Source organism: Mustelus asterias, chromosome 5, assembly GCF_964213995.1.
Source record: "Mustelus asterias chromosome 5, sMusAst1.hap1.1, whole genome shotgun sequence".
Taxonomy (NCBI): domain Eukaryota; kingdom Metazoa; phylum Chordata; class Chondrichthyes; order Carcharhiniformes; family Triakidae; genus Mustelus; species Mustelus asterias.
In genome coordinates, this window is record NC_135805.1 from 16,509,972 (window position 1) to 16,530,901 (window position 20,930).

Below are 20,930 nucleotides of genomic sequence, written 5' to 3' on the forward strand. Positions count from 1 at the left end.
CTAATAAATAAGCTTTAGTTTTAAGCTTCTTGAGTGTTGTTGAAGCTGCCATCATGCAGGCAAGTGGAGAGTATTCCATCACACTCCTGACTTGTGCCTTCATGGGGGACAGCCTTCAGGTCAGGAAGTGAGTTACTCACCATATGAAACAGCTTGGGATGATTTAGTGTAAGATAGATGCTGTTACATATAAAGTACATTAAGCGATGTATTAGAAGACATTTATTTTGTTTATTTATGGGCTATTTATACGCTAAGTTGATGTGTAAATTGCTTCCAATTTTGACCTCTAGAAATATTTATATTGGAAACCTACTCAATTTAATTAGTAGTTTTGCCATCCATCAATTCCTGCACTTAGTTCAATTTCTAACAATAGAATTTTAACATTCTACACAGAAAACATCCTTTGTTCTCTTCAGGGGCTATCTGCTTTTTTTGAACATTATCACTGGCATTTTACTTGACCAGATTTCCAAAGGAAAAGGGTTCAGACTGGTCCTATGATGAGGAGATATTGGCTATTACAATTTTCAATTAATTTACATAATGAAAAATAGAATTTCCTGCCTCAGGCAAAGTAAATAGGAATAAGGAACCTTGGTTCTCGAGGGAGATTGTAACACTGATTAAGAGGAAGAGAGAGTTGTATGAAATGTACAGGCAGCAAGGAACACATCAGATGCTCGAGGAGTATAAAAAGTGCAAGAAGCTACTTAAGAGGGAAATCAGGAGGGCTAAAAGAAGACATGAGGTTGCTTTGGCAGACAGAGTGAAGGAAAATCCAAAGAGTTTCTGTAGGTATGTTAGGAGCAAAAGGATAGTGAGGGATAAAATTGGTCCTCTTGAAGACCAGAGTGGTAGACTGTGTATGGAACCAAAAGAGATGGGGGAGATACTAAATGGTTTTTTTGCATCCGTATTTACTGAGGAAACGGGCATGGAGTCTACGGAAATAGGGCAAACTGGTAGGGAGGCCATGGAACCTTTACAGATTAAAGGGGAGGAGATGCTCGCTGTCTTGAGGCAAATCAGAGTGGATAAATCCCCAGGACCGGACAGGGTATTCCCACGGACCTTGAGGGAAGCTAGTGTTGAACTTGCAGGGGCCCTGGCAGACATATTTAAAATGTCAGTATTCATGGGGGAGGTGCCGGATGATTGGAGGGTGGCTCATGTTGTTCCGTTGTTTAAAAAAGGTTCCAAAAGAAATCCGGGAAATTATCGGCCAGTAAGTTTGACGTCGGTGGTGGGCAAGTTATTGGAAGGTGTGATAAGGGATAGGATCTACAAATATTTGGATAGACAGGGACTTATTAGGGAGAGTCAACATGGCTTTGTGCGTGGTAGGTCATGTTTGACCAATCTATTAGAGTTTTTCGAGGAGGTTACCAGGAAAGTGGATGAAGGGAAGGCGGTGGATGTTGTCTACCTGGATTTCAGCAAGGCCTTTGACAAGGTCCCTCATGGGAGGTTAGTTAGGAAGGTTCAGTCGCTAGGTATACATGGGGAGGTAGTAAATTGGATAAGACACTGGCTCAATGGAAGAAGCCAGAGAGTGGTTGTGGAGGATTGCTTCTCTGAGTGGAGGCCTGTGACTAGTGGTGTGCTGCAGGGATTGGTGTTGGGTCCATTGTTGTTTGTCATCTATATCAATGATCTGGATGATAATGTGGTAAATTGGATCAGCAAGTTTGCTGATGATACAAAGATTGGAGGTGTAGTGGACAGTGAGGAAGGTTTTCAAAGCTTGCAGAGGGATTTGGACCAACTAGAAAAATGGACTGAAAAATGGCAAATGGAATTTAACGCAGACAAGTGTGAGATATTGCACTTTGGAAGAACAAACCAAAGAAGAACGTACTCGGTAAATGGTAGGACTCTGAAGAGTGCAGTGAACAGAGGGATCTGGGAATACAGGTACAGAATTCCCTAAAAGTGACGTCACAGGTGGATAGGGTCGTAAAGAGTGCCTTTGGTACATTGGCCTTTATAAATTGGAGTATCGAGTATAAAAGTTGGAGTGTTATGGTAAGGTTATATAAGGCATTGGTGAGGCCGAATTTGGAGTATTGTGTACAGTTTTGGTCACCTAGTTACAGGAAGGATGTAAATAAGATTGAAAGAGTGCAGAGAAGGTTCATAAGAATGTTGCCGGGACTTGAGAAGCTGAGTTACAGAGAGAGATTGAATAGGTTGGGACTTTATTCCCTGGAGCATAGAAGATTGAGGGGAGATTTGATAGAGGTGTATAAGATTTTGATGGGTATAGATAGAGTGAATGCAAGCAGGCTTTTTCCGCTGAGGCTAGGGCAGAAAAAAACCAGAGGGCATGGGTTAAGGGTGAAAGGAGAAAAGTTTAAAGGGAATATTAGGGGGGGCTTCTTCACGCAGAGAGTGGTGGGAGTGTGGAATGAGCTGCCGGATAAAGTGGTAAATGCGGGGTCACTTTTAACATTTAAGAAAAACTTGGACGGGTTCATGACTAGCTATGACTCGAACACTATATTCCGCACCCTCTCCTTTCCTTCTCCCCTATGTACTCTTTGGGCAACATGGTGGCACGGTGGTTAGCACTGCTGCCTCGCAGCATCAGGGACTTGGGTTTAATTCCCGGCTTGGGTCACCCTCTGTGCGGAGTCTGCACTTTCTCCTCGTGTCTGTGTGGGCTTCCTCCGTGCTCTGGTTTCCTCCCACAGTCAGACGTGCTGGTTAAGTGCATTGGCCATGCTAAATTCTCCCTCAGTGTACCCGAACAGGAGCCAGAGTGTGATGACTAAGGGATTTTCACAATAACTTCACTGCAATGTTAATGTAAGCCTACTTGTGACGCAAATAAATAAACTTAAAAGTTAATGTTCTCCCCTGTTGCCATCAGACATTTGAATGGACTTATCTCGCATTAAGTTGATCTTTCTCTACACCCTAGCTATGGCTGTAATACTACATTCTGCACCCTCTCCTTTCCTGGCACAGTGGTTAGCACTGCTGCCTCACAGCGCCAGAGACCCGGGTTCGATTCCTGACTTGGATCACTGTCTGTGTGGAGTTGGAAGTTCTCTCTGTGTCTGCATGGGTTGCCTCCGGGTGCTCTGGTTTCCTCCCACATTCTGAAAGACGTGCTGGTTCGGGGCATTGATCTGAACAGGCGCCGAACTGTGGCGACTAGAAATCATAGAAATCATAGAAACCCTACAGTGCAGAAGGAGGCCATTCGGCCCATCGAGTCTGCACCGACCACAATCCCACCCAGGCCCTACCCCCACATATTTACCCGCTAACCTACGCATCTCAGAACTCTAAGGGGCAATTTTTAACCTGGCCAATCAACCTAACCTGCACATCTTTGGACTGTGGGAGGAAACCGGAGCACCCGGAGGAAACCCACGCAGACACGAGGAGGATGTGCAAACTAGGGGATTTTCACAGTAACTTCATTACAGTGTTAATGTAAGTCTTATTTGTGACGAATAAAAGATACTTTACTTTTTTTCCATGAACAGTATGCTTTGTCTGTATAGTGCACAAGTAATAATACTTTTCACTGTATACTAATACGTGTGACAATAATAAATCGAATCACATCATTCTCCTCTCTTCAACATTGGATTTGGTTACAGGTGCGTTTTATAATTAATTTTACAATGTAAGATAGGTAATATTTAGAAGGTGGTATGTGTGAATAATGTACAATTGGCTTCTATTGTCTATTGCATTGACCACAATTGATTCAGCTCCAGCAATGAGCCTGCCTTTGATTGACAGCTGGGACCGGAAGTGCTGGGTGCTGGGTGACTGGTCCTTTCCGGCCGGCCGGCTGCGGGAAGATGGCGGCGATCGGCGCTTGGCGCTCTGTTTGCCGGGCGGCCAAGAACCCCTCTCTCTGGCTTTCCAGCCAGCGCTTTTCACCAGATACCGTTACCGGATCGCGACTGCAGCTTGCTCCGGCGGTGCTGGTACCAGCCCGAGGCCTGAGGGAAAGTGAGTGCGGGGAGGGATGGGGGGAAGCCAGACGAAGGCCCCGCGGCTCTGACGCGCGACGCCGGGTACGGGGCGTGAGAGGGCGGGGCCAGCGGCAGGAGTGGGGGCGGGGCCAGCGGCGGGAGTGGGGGCGGGGCCAGCGGCTGGAGGGGGGAGCGGGTTGCTCAGTGATTGAGAGCGATGTGGGGCGGGGCTCTGTGATTGACAGGTGGGGCGGGCCAGGCTCTGATTGACAGCAGCTTGGGGCGTGTCCAGGCATCCTGGAGCGATTTGATTGACAGGTTAAAGAATCCAATCCATTGTGTGTGATCAGGCTTGGCTTTTCCTCCTCTTCCCATCAATGCCTATTGATAGGGCTCACCAAACTGGTAGCAATGTGATGGAGGAGGATTTCCTGGAATGTATAAGGGATGGTTTTCTTGGCCAATATGTCGATGTACCAATTTAGAGAGCAGGCCAATTTACACTAGGTATTGTTTAATGAGAGAGGATTAATTAGCAACATTTGTGGTGCAAGATCGTTTGGGAAAGAGTGACCATAATATGGTAGAATTCTTTGTTAAGATGGAGAATGACATAGTTAAGTCTGGGACTAGGATTCTGAACTTAAGGAAAGCTAACTTAGATGGTATGCACAGTAAGTAGTCTCACACCATCAGGTTAAAGTCCAACAGGTTTAATTTTTTAGCACGAGCTTTCAGAGCGTTGCCCTTTCATCGAGTGAGTCACTCAACACCAGGGCACACTTTAACCTGGTGTTGTGAGACTACTTATCGTGCCTACCCCAGTCCAACGCTGGCAACTCCACATCATTAGATGGTATGAGATGTGCATTGGCTAGGATAAGCTGACAAGGATAATTAAAGGGTTGACAGTGGATATTTAAAGAGCACATGGATAAACTTCAACAACTGTACATCTCTGTCTGGCGTAAGAGTACAATGGGGAAGGTGGTTCAATCATGGATAGCAAGGGAAATCAGGAATAGTGTTCTCCAAGGCGGCCTTCACGACACACGACAGCGCAGAGTCGCTGAGCAGAAACTGATAGCCAAGTTCCGCACACATGAGGACGGCCTAAACCGGGATGTTGGATTTATGTCACATTATCAGTAACCCCCACAGCTTGCCCCCTGGACTTGCAGAATCTCACTAGCTGTTCTGTCTGGAGACAATACACATCTTTTTAACCTGTGTTTAATGCTCCCTCCACCCACATTGTTGGTACCTTTAAGACCTGGCTGGCTGTCGAGATTCGCATTCTAATTAGTATTCTGTAACTTGATTTCTGTGTCTGTGCACTGTTTGAGAGCAGATTTCCACTCCATCTGACGAAGGAGCTGTGCTCCAAAAGCTTACGGTATTTGCTACCAAATAAACCTGTTGGACTTTAACCTGGTGTTGTGAGACTTCTTACTGTGTTCACTAAGGAGGGCACACATAACCTTCAAGAAATTCCAGGGGACAGAGGAAATTGTATTGGGGTAATTGCTGGGATTAAAACCCATTAAGCCTGACGTCCTGCATCCCAGATTACTTAAGGAAGTGTCTCGAGAAAAAGCAGATGCATTGGTGATCATTTTCCCGCATTCTATAGACTCTGGGAGAGTTCCAATGGATTGAAGGATAGCTAATGTAACCCCACTTTTTACAAAAGGAGGGAGAGAGAAAATGGGGAATTGTAGACCAGTTAGCCTGATACTGGTAGTAGGGAAAATGCTGGAGTCAGTTATTTAGGGTGTAATAACTAAACATTTGGAAAGCGGTGACAGGATTGGTCCGAGTCAGCATGGATTCACTAAAGGGAAATTGTGCTTGACAAATCTTCTGGAATTTTTTGAGGATGTGACCAGTAGAGTGGACAAGGGTGAACCAGTGGATGTTGTGTATCTGGACTTTCAAAAGGCTTTTGACAAGGTCCCACACAAAAGAATAGTGAGCAAAATTAAAGCTCATGATATAGACGTGGATCGAGAAGTCACCCTTCATAACACTGTTGCTGACTCCCATTACGTAATGACTGAGAGTAGACTGATGATAATTGTCCAGTTTGGATTTGTCCTTTTTTTGTGCACAGGGCATCCTGGACAATTTTCCACACTGTCAGGTAGATGCCAGTGTTGTAACCATACTGGAAGAGCTTCGTTAGATGTGTGGAAGGTTCTGGAGTACAAATCTTCAGTGCTATTTCTGGAACATTGCAGGGCCCATTTCCTTTGCAGTATCCGGTGTCTTCTGTGTTTCTTGATATCTCATGAATTGTATTGGCTGAAGACTGCTATCTGTGATGCTGGGGGCCCTCGAGGCTGATGATGTGAAATCAATCCTGTGGAAGATTGTAGCAAATACTTCAGTCTTGTCTTTCACACTGATGTGGGCTTCCCTATCATTCAGGATGGGGATATTTGTGGAGCCTCCTCCTCCAGTGAATTGTTTAATCGTCCACCACCATTCACAGCTAGATGTGGCAGTTCTGCAGAGCTTGGATCTGTTCTGTTAGTTGTGGGTCGCTTATCGCTGGTTGCATGCTGCTTCCACTGTTTGACACGCAAGTAGTCCTGTGTTGTTCAATCGTTTTTATAATCAACATCCAGATTAACGTTGATTAGGTTCGAACCTCGGGTAAGATAATTTTGGTTATTACAGATATAATGGACTAAAACAGTTAAAAAGACAAGGCATAACTAGATGGTGCAGTTTCCAACAAGCACATGAACGAGAAAGGGACAGAAATGTGTGGGGATAGGGTAAGATGAAGAGGGGTGGGAGGAGGCTTGTGTTGTTGGGCCGAATGGCCTGTTTCAATGCGATTAACTCTATACCTGCTATCGACCAGTTCAAGAATATCATGGTCATCAGAATGAAAACAAGTTAGCATGAGATTTGAAGAAACCCAGAAAAGGACGGTAATCAAATCAGTCTGATAATGAAAGGCAACATGTCCCCACAACAAAGTTTGTCTTCATGTTTCAATCAGCTCTCATCTGGAGGGGTTTAATGGGTGTAGGTGTGATTTTAGTTCATTTTAAAAGTTTAGCAGACAAATATAAGGGCCCTATGAAGAGATAGTCTTAGAGGTTTACAGCATGGAAACAGGTCCTTTGGCCCAACTTGCCCATGTTGCCCTTTTTATAAACCACTAAGCTCCTTCCAGTTGCCCACGTTTAGCCCATTATCCCTTTATACCCATGTAACTGTCTAAATGCTTTTTAAAAGACAAAATTGTACCCGCCTCTACTACTACCTCTGGCAGCTTGTTCCAGACACTCACCACCCTCTGTGTGAAAAAAATTGTCCCTCTGGACCCTTTTGTATCTCTCCCCTCTCACCTTAAACCTATGCCATCCAGTTTTAGACTCCCCTACATTTTGCCTTGGAATTGTATATCAGACTTCTTTTGCCATTGGCAGTTCTATAAAGAGCCTAGAGTGTATGATATGATGGGGTTTTATGTAGTTTCCATTTGGTAGATATTGGTTTTCAAACAATGCCATTTCTTTGCTTTGCAGTTATAAGGATCCAGGATGGACAGACCACAATGGTGAGTCCGGCTTCCTCAGCGTCTCATCCAACCTAAAAATGTGCAGTGACTGAACCGTGCAAGCAGAAGACAGCCAATTACCACAGAACTGAGCCACCACACCAAGAAAAATCACCGTCTGAGTATAATATCTAGCTCTAGAGGAGGAGGTCCTTAATTTCTCTCAATTACGAAACCTGGGTGAAGAATCAGACATTTATAATCACAGATTGAAATGGGGTAGGGGAAACGAAGGAAGGTTAAAGAGTTGTACTATTTTGATTCCTGGATAAAATTTTATTTTATGGGACATGGGCATTGCTGGCTGGGCCAGCAACACCCATGTTGTTGCCCATCCCTAGTTGCCCTTGAACTGAGTGGCTCACTTGGCCATTTCTGAGGGAAATTGGGAGTCAACCACATTGCTGTGGGTCTGGAGTCACATGTAGGCCAGACCAGTTAAGGATGGCGGATATCCTTCTCTAAATGACATTAGTGAACCAGATGGGTTTTTCCGACAATCTACAATAGTTTCATGGTCATCAATCGATTCTTACTTCCAGATTTTTAAAATTGAATTTAAATTCCACCAGCTGCCACGGTGGGATTCGAACCCAGATCCCCAGAACATTAGCTGAGTTTTTGGATTAATGGTCTAGTGATAATACCACGAGGCCATCGCCTCCCCTGGAAGTAGTCTACATTTCAAATCACTGAAGATGCAGGAAACATAAGAACTTAAGAAACAGGAGGACTGGGCCACACAATCCCTCATGTCTATTCCGCTGTTCACTAAGACGGTTGATCTTCCACCAGAGGTCCATTTTCCTGTCCTAATCCCATTTTGCTGACTCTTAATTCCAGGTTTTCTTTTGAATTCAAATTCTACCATCTGCTAAATTCAGGGAGAATATTGCTGAAATCCAAGATCAGGCGATGAGGCAGCAGCAGATGCAGCGGGAACTGTTTCGGGTCCCCTGGACATAGTGGATTGTGAATCTTGAAGTTATAATTCTGCATTGCTTGAAATACTGATGGAGAGAAGAATAAAGGGAAAAGGAACTGCGTTTGATAGTGAACTCAGACTTAATTCACATTTTACTCTTTTTATATTTTATATATTTTTAATATTTTTTGTATATATCTTTTAGTGTCACAAGTTACTGTGAAAATCCCCTAGTCACCACACTCCAGGGCCTGTTCGGGCACACTGAGGGAGAATTTAGCATGGCTAGTACATTTAACCAGCAAGTCTTTCGGACTGTGGGAGGAAACTGGTGGAAACCCACGCAGACATGGGGAGAATGTGCAGACTCCGTACAGACAGTGACCCAGAAGCCTGGCATTGTGTGGCAGCAGTGCTAACCATTGTGCCACTGTGCAGCTCCTCCACAGTATCTCAAGCATTAGGCCATAAGGCTTCTTCAAATTACTTGTGTTGCAGAAGGTAGATTGGAATTCAGAAGACCCTTCAGTCGCCCCCAGCAACCCCACTGTAGGAACACACAATATTACAGTACAAATAAAGGCATTAGCTCTATCATGCATGTACCAGCTCTTCGGAATTCTTTTAAAGTTTATTTATTTGTTAGTGTCACAAGTAGGCTCCATTCCCCATCTCTTTCCATTTTTAAATTATTTTGCCAATTTTAGAAGCAGTTACGAATTCTGTTTCCACTGCTCTTTCTGGTAGGGTATTCCGTGTTCCAATAAATAAATTATCCTCCTTACCTCTCACTTCATTGGTTTGGTCACAGGAACAGGTGTAGGCCACTCAAACATATATCCTAACTCCACTTACCCATCTTGATTCCGTAACCCGTAATTCCCTTGCCCAAAAAGGGATCATGATCTTCAGTTTATTCCCTTCAGATACAGATTCGCTGACCAGTCCTTCCAACTGAAAGAAAACCTCTCATCGTTTTGCTTACCTAGGTCAGATCGCCTCTTACCTTTCTCATTTTGGAAGCTGAGTGCCTTGGGCTACAAGATGATATAGATGGAATGGTCAAATGGACAGATAAGTGGCAGATGGAATTTAACCCTGAAAAGTGTGAAGTGATACACTTTGAAAGGAGTAATTTGACAAGGAAATATTCAATGAACAGCATGACACCAGGAAGTTCTGTGGAACAAAGGGACCTTGGCCTGTTTGTCCACAGATCTCTGAAGGCGGAAGGGCAAGTCAGTGGGGTGGTTAAAAGGCTTCTGGGACACTGGCCTTTATCAATCGAGGCATAGATTACAAAAGCAGGGAAGTCATGTTGGAGTTGTATCGAACGTTGGTGAGGCCACAGCTGGAATACTTGTGCAGTTCTGGTCGCCACATTATAGGAAGGATGTGATCGCACTGGAAGGGGTGCAGAGGACATTCACCAGGATGCTGCCTGGGATGGAACATTTAAGTTATGAAAAGAGGTTGGATAGGCTTGGGCTGTTTTCGTTGGAGCAGAGAAGACGACGCGATGGACTGAAGGGCATCATCTGCACTGTATGATTCTATGAATTCTGACAAGGGTCCCAGTTTTTCTAGTGTCTTCCATTAACTAAAGCCCCTCATCCTTGGAATCATGTGGAGTCTCTTCTGGATGCAGTCCGTGGCCTTCACCTTTTTGTCTGATAGCATCTAAAACTGGCATTGCCATTCCAACAACTTTTCACTAACCTCTAAAGAGCATCTGTTGACCTTCCACATCTTTAGCTCCTCACCTCCTTCCACTCCAATTTAGTTTGCGGAAATGTTTCTGTAAATACGAGTTTTTATCAGAGTATGAGAGAAAGTTAGCTCTTAGATTCTGTATGGCACTTTTTCAGAATGAAATATAAAAGTAGGGAAGTTTTACTGTAGCTGTACTGGGGGTACAGACCCCATCTGGAGTCCTGTGTACTGCTTTGGTCTCTCTATTTGAAAAAATTGATATCATTGTGTTAGAAGCAGTACAGAATAGATTCACCTAACTCATTCCTGGGATGAAGGGCTTATCCTGTGAAGGGCGGTTAACAAGTTGGGCCGAGACTCATTGGGGTTTAGAAGAATGAGATGTGACCTTATTGAAACGTAAGATCCTGAGGGGATTTGACACCCGGCAGATGTTTTTAATTGTGGCAGAGACTAGAACTAGAGGACACAGTTTAGGAATAAGAAGTCTCCCTTTTAAGATGGAGATGAGGGAACTTTTTTCTCTTGAGGATAGTTAATATGTGCAATTCTCTTTTGAAGAAAGCAGTGGGGCTGCGTCATTGAATTAATTCAAGGCAGAGTTGGACAGGTTTTTGATGGACAAGTGGAGTCATGGATTATGGGTGCAGACAGGAAAGTGGAATCGAGGCCAGAACCAGATTGCCCATAATCTTATTGGATGATGGAGCTGAATGATCCATTGCCACTCCTAAGAACTATGTTTTTGTGCCTTTTATTCTTGTTCTTGTGCCTTTTATGTACTGGTGCGGTGAGTTTGGAGAATCGGCTGTAACTCCTAAGCCTCTCGGGCACAAGAATTGCTGAAAAGTCACATTCAGAACTTTAGGATTGTGGTGGCAAGACTATCTTTTGTCCATTGTTGTTTCTTTGCTTCCTTGGCGGTTGGGCACATTTCAGTTATATTGGAGCAGGCCTTTGAACTCAGCATTGTTACTGACCAGTGGAACTGTTACCCTCACCTTTTTAATGGTCACACTCATTAATTCTCCTTTCAGATTGAAGGAAAGAAAGCCGAGAATCCCCCAGTGGCTTCTGAACCTCCAAATCCTTCAGGGCAGTGTCCGATCTGCAGATGGAACCTGAAACATAAATATACCTACACAGTAAGTAGACTGCATTCAGGAATTATCCATTTGTGTAATGTTTCAGTGAACGGATTTCATTTTTACAACCACCCAGAGAGTGGTTAAAAAGTGGAGCTCTCTGCCTTTTGGAGCATTTGAGAAGAACAGTATCTCTGCCTTTAAAGGAAAGTTAGTTAACATAGAAACATGGAAGATAGGTGCAGGAGGAGGCCATTTGGCCCTTCGAGCCTGCTCCGCCATTCATTACGATCATGGCTGATCATCTAACTCAATAGCCTAATCCTGCTTTTTCCCCATAACCGTTGACCCCATTCACCCCAAGTTAAATATATGAGGCAAAAAAATATAGCAAGCCATGCAGATGGGGTGAGATGAAGTTGGTGGCAGGAGTTTCTTGAGGAGTGTAAACACCAGCTTAAGCTAGCTGGGCTGCATGGCCTGTTATTGTGCTGTGATTAATTATGTGAGGAATACAGTAGTAAGCTCTGACTTTGGGTAGTCTCAAGCTCTTGAGCATGAACACACAACAGACCTTCTACTTTGTACCTTGGTGGAAAATGGGAGGTGTGAGAATGGGAACTTGGTGGTGAATGGGGTGTGTGAGAATTGGAGCTTGGTGGTGAATGGGGGGGGGGGGGGGGTGAGAACTGGAGCTTGGTGGTGAATGGGGGGGGGTGAGAATTGGAGCTTGGTGGTGAATGGGGGGGGTGAGAATTGGAGCTTGGTGGTGAATGGGGGGGGGGGTGAGAACTGGAGCTTGGTGGTGAATGGGGGGTGTGAGAATTGGAGCTTGGTGGTGAATGGGGGGGGGGGTGAGAATTGGAGCTTGGTGGTGAATGGGGGGTGTGAGAATTGGAGCTTGGTGGTGAATGGGGGGTGTGAGAATTGGAGCTTGGTGGTGAATGGGGGGTGTGAGAATTGGAGCTTGGTGGTGAATGGGGGGGGGGGTGAGAATTGGAGCTTGGTGGTGAATGGGGGGTGTGAGAATTGGAGCTTGGTGGTGAATGGGGGGGGGTGAGAATTGGAGCTTGGTGGTGAATGGGGGGGGGGGTGAGAACTGGAGCTTGGTGGTGAATGGGGGGTGTGAGAATGGGAACTTGGTGGTAAATGGGTTGTGTGATTAATAATATTCCTGGGAGGTAAGGAAGGAAAAGCACCGCCTGAATGTCCATCTGGTAGATTGGCATGTGAAGCATCACTAAACACAACCAATTTCATATCTTCCGGTTCTCCGAGTGTTGGGAATTTAATTACACACACCTCTAATTTTAACTTTTTTAGTGTTTTATTAGCCTGCTAGATCTCTCTGACTGTGGCGCGCTTCAACATATTACTGAGCTCTAGGACAGTATAGCTCCCATCTGGTCTTGTCAGTGTGCATAGCCAATTTAGCTGTCCTATCATATCTTGTTCCCATTGGTCACATTACATCCAATACAAAGTTGTCACTGGTTACATTCTAACACCGGTTACCATATCCCTCTATTCCCATCCTATTCATGTATTTGTCCAGACCCCCCTTTAAAGTCACTATCGTATCTGCTTCCACTACCTCCCCCGGCAGCGAGTTCCAGGCACCCACCACCCTCTGTGTAAAAAGAATTGCATAACTATAGGGTTCGTGGTGGGAGATACAGGGCGGATATCAGAGGTAGGTTCTTTACGCAGAGAGTGGTTGGGGTGTGGAATGGACTGCCTGCAGTGATAGTGGAGTCAGACACTTTAGAAACATTTAAGCGGTTATTGGATAGGCACATGGAGCACACCAGGATGATAGGGAGTGGGATAGCTTGATCTTGGTTTCAGATAAAGCTCGGCACAACATCGTGGGCCGAAGGGCCTGTTCTGTGCTGTGCTGTACTGTTCTATGTTCTATGTTCTACACATCTCCTTTAAACCTTGCCCCTCGCACCTTAAACCCAGGCCCCTAGTAATTGACTTACACCCTGGAAAAAAGCTTCTGACTATCCTTTGTCGATAAGTTTTCCATCTTGAACTCAACAGGGCAAACACAAGAATGCCATATTTTAAACAATCACACTAATTTACACTACAGGAGAGAAAGGGTGCTGATTGGCCAAGGCCGCCTTACCTTGGAGCTTGGGCATCCTATAGTTTCACGTTGCTTTTTCCACAGCAATGCCTCGCCCAATCAGAATTGACTTTCCATTCAATCATCACCTTTTTGTTTTTATTCCTCCATGGGATGCGTGTGTGCTGGCTGGACCAGCATTTATTGACCACCCCTGCTTGCCCTTGAAGGATTTATGTCATATTGTTGGATTTATGTCACACTATCAGTAACCCCACAGCTTGCCTCCTGGACTTGCAGAATCTCACTGGCTGTCCTGTCTGGAGACAATACACATCTCTTTAACCTGTGCTTAATGCTCCCTCCACCCACATTGTCTGTACCTTTAAGACCTGGTTGGCTGTAGGGATTCGCATTCTAATCAGTATTCTGCAACTTGATTTTGTGTCTCTGTACCCTGTTTGAGAGCAGAGTTTCACTCCATCTGACGAAGGAGCAGCGCTCCGAAAGCTAATGGCATTTGCTACCAAATAAACCTGTTGGACTTTAACCTGGTGTTGTTAAAACTCTTACTGTGCCCTTGAAGGGACAGTTAAGAGTCAACCACATTGCTGTGGACCTGGAGTGATATACAGGCCAGACCCGTAAGGATGGCAGATTTCCTTCACTAAAGGGCATTAGTGAACCAGATGGGTTTTTACAACAATCATTTCATGGTCATTAGTAGGTTCTTAATTACAGATTTTTATTGAGTTCAATCTCACCATCTGCAGTGGCGGGATTCAAACCCAGGACCCCAGATCATTGCCCTGGGTCTCTGGATCACTAGTTGAGAGACAATAGCACTTTGTTACTGCCTCCCCTAAAAACCAATGATGCAGACTTGGCAGCTTTCATGAGTTACATGTGTAACATGGCAGGAGGAAAACCTTTTTCTCACAGTAAATAGTTAGGATTTCGACTGCACTGCCTAAGAATGTGGTGGACAGGATGAGAGGTCACACGACACCAGGTTATGGCCCAACAGGTTTATCTGAAGTCACAAGCTTTCGGAGCACTGCTCCTTCGTCAGGTGAAGTGACGCCTAGCTGAATTGATCTTGCAAAGGGACAAGATGGATGGAATGGCCTCATTCTGTGCTGTAATCCTTCTATGATTTTGTTGGACACCCAAATCCGCATGATTTTGCACAGTCATTCCCCCTGCCAACGCATCTCTGCCCTCAAAACTGGTTCTGTTAGTCTAAAACAGACCTTTTGCACGTCTTTCCAAGTATTTATTGACCAGACCCAGCAGAGACTTGGCTGACAATCGCACAAGCATCACGTCGCGGCTAAGAATGCAGAGTTCACTCATTGCTCTGCTCAGAAGACTGCTGCAAATACAGTGAGCCAAAACAGAAGTGCTAATTTATTCTGAGTTAATCGCAGGCCCTGCTGACGTGGAGGCTGAAAGGTGCTGTGGCAGCAGCAAGAGGAACAACAGCATGTCTGCCCGATATACTGGCAAAAAAACTTTTCTCACGACCAGTGACAATCAAAATAAATAAATCACGTTGACCACTCGATCATCCTGTGTCTGCTTTAAGGAAGCTTTGTTGTTGCATTTGCCTCCATAATGGTCACGACCATTTATCAACAGCGTGATAGCTTTATATGTGCATGTCTGTCATTTTGGGAAGTGCATTGAGATGCCCTAGGCTCTGGAGTGCAGCTCCTAAACCATTTGGCCTTTCCATTTCTCTCTCTGCTTTCTACTTCTTTGATGTGGAGATGCCGGCGTTGGACTGGGGTGGGCACAGTAAGAAGTCTCACAACACCAGGTTAAAGTCCAACAGGTTTATTTGGTATCACTCACCTGATGAAGGAGCAGCGCTCCGAAAGCACGTGATACCAAATAAACCTGTTGGACTTTAACCGTCTACTTCTTTGACCAAACCTGTGCTCACTTGTCTTAATAAATCCTGATCAACAATAGTTTCATGGTCATCATTAGACTTTTAATTCCAGATTTTATATTGAATTCATGGTGGCACAGTGGTTAGCACTGCTGCCTCACAGCACCAGGGACCCGGGTTCGATTCCCGGCTTGGGTCACTGTCTGTGCGGAGTTTGCATGTTCTCCCCGTGTCTGCGTGGGTTTCCTCCGGGTGCTCCGGTTTCCTCCCACAATCCGAAAGATGTGCTGGTTAGGTGGGTTGGCCGTGCTAAATTCTCCCTCAGTGTACCTGAACAGGCGCCGGAGTATGGCGACGAGGGGATTTTCACAGTAACTTCATTGCAGCATTAATGTAAGCCTACTTGTGGCAAAAAGTAAACTTTAAACTTCTAAATTTCACCATCTGCCATGGTGGAATTTGAACCCGGGCATTACCAGAGCATTACTCGGGTCTCTCTCTGGGTTACTCATCCAGTGACAATATCACTATGCCACTATTCCCTAAATCCTGATGTGTCTTGGTGTCAGATTTCTATTAATGTCCCTGTGAAGCATCTTTAAAAGCTTGATTTAGTTACTGTTGTTTAATATCTACTGATATCAGTATTTGATTATACAAAAGCTCCTACGGAATAACGTGTGTGAGGAATTGGAGGGGGTCGGTAGCTTGTGTTTATCCTCGTGTACAGAATGTGAGGTAATGTCCCACGTATCATCTACACGGTGGCGCAGTGTTTAGCACTGCTGCCTCACAGAGCCAGAGATCCAGGTTCAATTCTGGCCTTGGGTCACTGCGAAGTTTGCACGTTCTCCCCGTGTCTCCGGGTGCTCTGGTTTCCTCCCACAGTCCAAAAGACGTGCTGGTTAGGTTGATCAGCCACGCTAAATTCTCCCTCAGTGTATCCGAACACGCGCTAGAGTGTGGCGACTAGGGGATTTTCACAGTAACTTCATTGCAGTGTTAATGTAAGCCTACCTATGACACTAATAAATAAACTTTAACTTAATTATAATGTTGAACAGAGACTGGAAACAACACTGCGCTTGTCGACTGAGAGTGGTATAGTTTAGTAATTGATCAATGAGGAGTGGTGGGACCTGGTGAACGTGTTGCACTCGAGATACGTGCTGTCCTGCACTGCTTTGTCATACCACAGGAAGTTTGTTGTGCATTCCTTTTAGCAGGCACCTGGGTGTGTTGGAAAAGTACACTGAGTACTTGTGGAGCAGAATAGTATAATTTGTTTCTCATTTCCAGTTTAGTGACTTATAAGCGACTGATTTTTCCGTTCAATGGTTCTGCAGCCTGCAACTTCTCTGTTGCCTGCTGCATAACGTATCCATCGGAGTATGAAACATGAGCATGTAATCTAGGCTGACCTCCCACTGCAGTGCCAAGGGAGTGCTGTACTGTTGGAGGTGCCATCTTTCAATAAGATGATGTTAAACTGAGGCCCCATCTGTGGATGTAAAATATCTCCCGCCACTATTTGAAAGAGATCTGGGCAGTTCTCCAGGTATCCTGATCAATATTGTTCCCTTAACCAAATCCTGAAACATTAATTAAAAACAAAATATGTCAGAAATCTGAAAGAAAAACAGAAAATGCTAGAAAAACTCAACAGGACTGGCAGCATCTGTGGAGAGAGAAACAGTTAACAGAGCTCTGAAGAAGTCATACAGCCATGACACATTAACTCTGTTTCTCTCTCCGCAGATACCTTTGCATAGCCCCACCCTCACTCAGGCCCGAACACACTGGCACTGCCCTGGCACGTGTATGGTACCCAATTAGGCACTGCCATAGTGTCCAGTGTGCAATGCCCAGCCATGCCCCCGACCACCAGGGGGCTTCAGTGGCCTCCCATCCCCCTGGTGTGGCCTTGGTGCCTGGTCTCTGCTGGTGGAGATTGCCGGTATGACTTCATGCCAGCGAGGGAGAAGATTACAGGAGGCCGGAAGATGCCGTGCAGGAACACGCCGTTTTCGGGCACGAAGCCGATCTTGCCGGCAAAGGTGCGAATCGGATTTTACCCTCACCCACGGTTTTCCCGGCTCGTCACACTGATCAACCGGTGTGGCCCTGAGTATTTGAAATGTTTAAAGTGGTTGGGAGGGTTGCAATGGGGTTTTGCACCGGCGCTGAACTCGTGAACCTATCACCCGCGCTTCCCCGCCCCCGCTCTGCCCTAACACGAGCTGCGCCAGGTGTGACTCAGCTGGAAAATCGCAGCCATTATCTTGTTATTATTGTTGGTTTTGTATTGGGACCTTGCCACCTCGTTTATCAAATTTGCTGCCACGTTTTGTATTTTTGACCAAACTTCAAAAACACTTTGTCGGCTGTGAAGTGCTTTGAGTTATCCTGAGGGGGGAGGGGAAACGTCATTATAGATATGCAAGTCTTTTCCTCATTATCTATGGTAGAGCTTAAGATGAGCTTCCCACACCATATCCTTTCAATCACAAAACACTGCCTGCATCCTCTCCTTCTGGCCCAGTTCAGCCCGGCTGCCATTTTACCTTCACCTATGCTCACGACTAGTTTGTCATTGGAAGTATTTCATATAGTGGATTATTCTTTAAAGAGAAGCAATTGTTGTCATGTTTGGCTGTACCAGTAATAACTCACACACAGCCGAGAGATGAACGAGCATCATTGTCCTGTTGTGGTGATATTTTCTGAGGGTGCGGTGCTGAACAGGATATGAGGGAGAACTTCTGGATTGGGAGGTGATTAAGGTGAAAGAGCTTTCCATCTAGATGATATTTAACATTGATACCAGAGGGCAGTTGATCTTTGGTAAGGTGAATAGCCACTGTCAGGTAGATTGTAAGCTGTATGAGGCTATCCAGTCCAAACAGCAATACTATAATGAGCAGATGGTGTGATGTTGGTTGAAGGATTTGATTGGTTTGAGTTATTATTGTCACATGTATTAGCGTACAGTGAAAAGTATTGTTTCTTGTGCGCTATACAGACAAATCATAATGTTCATAGAGAAGGAAAGGAGAGAATGCAGAATGTAGTCATAGCTAGGGTGTAGAGAAAGATCAACATAGTGCGAGGTAGGTCCATTCAAAAGTGACAAGAAGCTGTTCTTGTGTTGGTTGGTACGTGACCTCAGACTTTTGTATCTTTTTCCCAACGAAAGAAGGTGGAAGAGAGAATGTCAGGGGTCCTTAATTATGCTGGCTGCTTTGCTGAGGCAGCGGGAAGTGTAGACAGAATCAATGGATGGGAGGCTGGTTTGCGTGATGGATTAGGCTTCATTCACAACCTTTTGTAGGTCTTGCGGTCTTGGGCAGAGCAGGAGCCATACCAAGCTGTGATGCAACCAAAAAGAATGCTTTCTATGGTGCATCTGTAAAAGTTGGTGAGAGTCGTAGCTGACATGCCAAATTTCCTTGGTCTTCTGAGAAAGTAGAGGCGTTGGAGGGCTTTCTTAACTATAGTGTCGGCATGGAGGGACCAGGACAGGTTGTTGGTGATCTGGACACCTAAAAACTTGAAGCTTTCAATTTTTTCAAGGATGTGCAAATGTATGCAGGTTCAGTGGATTGGCCGTGCTAAATTGTTCCTTAGTGTGCAGATTAGATGGTAAATGTGCGGGGATACAGGGATGGACCAGGAAGGTGGGTCTGCGTAAGATGCTCTGTCGGAGAGTCTGTGCAGACTCGATGGGCCAAATGGCCTCCATCTGCACGACAGGGATTCTATTAATATGACCAGGATGCCAGGGATAATTCTCCCGCTATTTCTTTTGAAATTGTGGTTTGGGATTTTTAATATCCACCTGAGAGAGCAACAAAGACCTCATGTTAATAGCACCTCCGACAGTACAGTACTCCCTCAGTACTGCACAAGTGTCAATTTGGATCTCATGCTCAAGTCTCTCGAGCAGGACTTCGGCTCACAACCTTCTGGCTGGGATCTGTGTGCACTGCCAACTGAGCCAATGTCACAAACTGTGGGTGGAGTGACCCCAGTGTGCCTTTGTCTCAGATTTCTGGCGGGGGCAGCTCTCTCCCACTGTGTCAATATCGTAGATTCGAGTTAGGGAGCAGCAAGGATTCACTTTGTCTGTATAATAGACCCAAGGGGAAGGGTGAAAGAATACTGGGCTGAGTGATCTCCTCCTGTGGTTTTATGGTTCGGAGTAGCAAAACAATTTGGGTGTCTTTTGCCCCATAGTGAGCGGCAGATTAGCTTGTCTGCTACCTGCTCTTTGTAACAGAAACAGGTCCAGCTCACCTACCTCAGCAGCATCATAAACCCGATCCGGCTGTAAGGATAAGGCAAATTAGAACAGGAATTTAGCCCCTTTATTGATATTTAACACAATCATGGTTGCTCTATTTGTTAAGTCCTGTTTTCCTATCTTGATTGCATACCCCATAATACCCTTATCCAACAGAAATCTCAGTCAATTGTCCCAAACCTCAATGACTTTATTAGGGGGAGAGCTTTCTCGATTTTCGCTACCCCTTGTGTGACTCAGTGATTCCTGACTTCACCCCTGAACAGCCAAGCTCAAACGTTAAAGATTTTCGTTCCCCCCCCTCATTGGTCTCCGATCCCCAGAAGGAATGATTCCTCTCCGTCCTCTCTATCAGCTCTTTCAATCATATTAAACAGCTTAATTAGGTCACCTCTTAACCTTCTATAGCCGAGGGATTAGGAGCCTAATCTTAACAGTGCAAACAGAAGAAGCCCATGTGATTGTGTAAGAATCCAGCATGCCTGCAGAAATAGGCTGCCCGAAGACAGTACACTGGTGTGGTCCTGAAACAGAATCCAGTTAAAACACCCCAAGTAAGCCAATTGTTGCTTTATTTACGGATTACAGATTTCCCCTCCTCCCTTCACCTGTTTAAGCTATCGTTACACTTTAAGAAAGGCTCAGCTGCATAATCAATATTTACCTCCAACTCTGGAATTTTGGAGCCTTTAGAAATTTCTTGTCCAGCTGAAGTTGGCCTGGTCCCAAGAATGCAGCAGCGCTGAATGCAAAGTCAGTGCGGCGAACAATGGGAGCTGTTTCCTCGTTCAAGTAGTGGGTGCTGGGCTTCCCTTGGTTTTTAAATTAAATTAGTATTTCACTCACTGAGCTCCGAAATTGTCTTAATTAAAAACAAGAATTGCCGAGCTGGCCGGCGAGCTTGCAGAGGCAGGTGTCAGTATGTCGCCTAAAACGCGAGGAATTTCCTTTGACAGAGGTCTGCTGAAATTGCTGTGTCACTGAACTCCAGGCAGTGGTGGTCTGTAATCGGTAGTGGAGTTCAGAATGAAGGGGATCGTAAGTATATCCAAAGAAAGAAAACTGTCTGCGTTCAAAATAATGCAGTGAAGGGTGTGATTTCCTGATTCAGAATCTCGTGGGCCAGGTTTGGCAGGGAGGTGAAGGTGATCGGGTAAGTGTGCCAAAGTATGGTTGAAAAGGCCTCGATTATTGCTACGAAATAAACACTTGTTTGAGTCACTGGAAATTGGTTGATTTGGCAAGTCGTCTTTTTCGGGTTGGTAATTGCTACTTTTGGGTGGGAGTGGAAGTGGCCAGTGCCCTCCCTCATGCTGGAGGAGAGCTGCATAATACGAACGCACAAATTTGGATCAGGATTATGTCATTTGGCACGGTGGCACAGTGGTCAGCACTGCTGCTTCACATCGCCA

At 45.2% G+C, this 20,930-nt stretch overlaps 1 protein-coding gene across 1 annotated transcript in view; it reads left to right on the plus strand.

The window, feature by feature from the left end:
* The first annotated feature begins 3,774 nt into the window (after positions 1-3,774).
* mrps18a (mitochondrial ribosomal protein S18A) overlaps positions 3,775-20,930 on the plus strand; it is an 85,762-nt gene continuing 68,606 nt past the window's right edge. Inside the window, exons 1-3 of the mRNA XM_078212222.1 lie at positions 3,775-3,981; positions 7,490-7,521; positions 11,197-11,304. Of these exons, the coding sequence (XP_078068348.1) occupies positions 3,828-3,981; positions 7,490-7,521; positions 11,197-11,304 (294 nt within the window). The 5' untranslated portion in view covers positions 3,775-3,827. The remainder of the gene's footprint in view (positions 3,982-7,489; positions 7,522-11,196; positions 11,305-20,930) is intronic.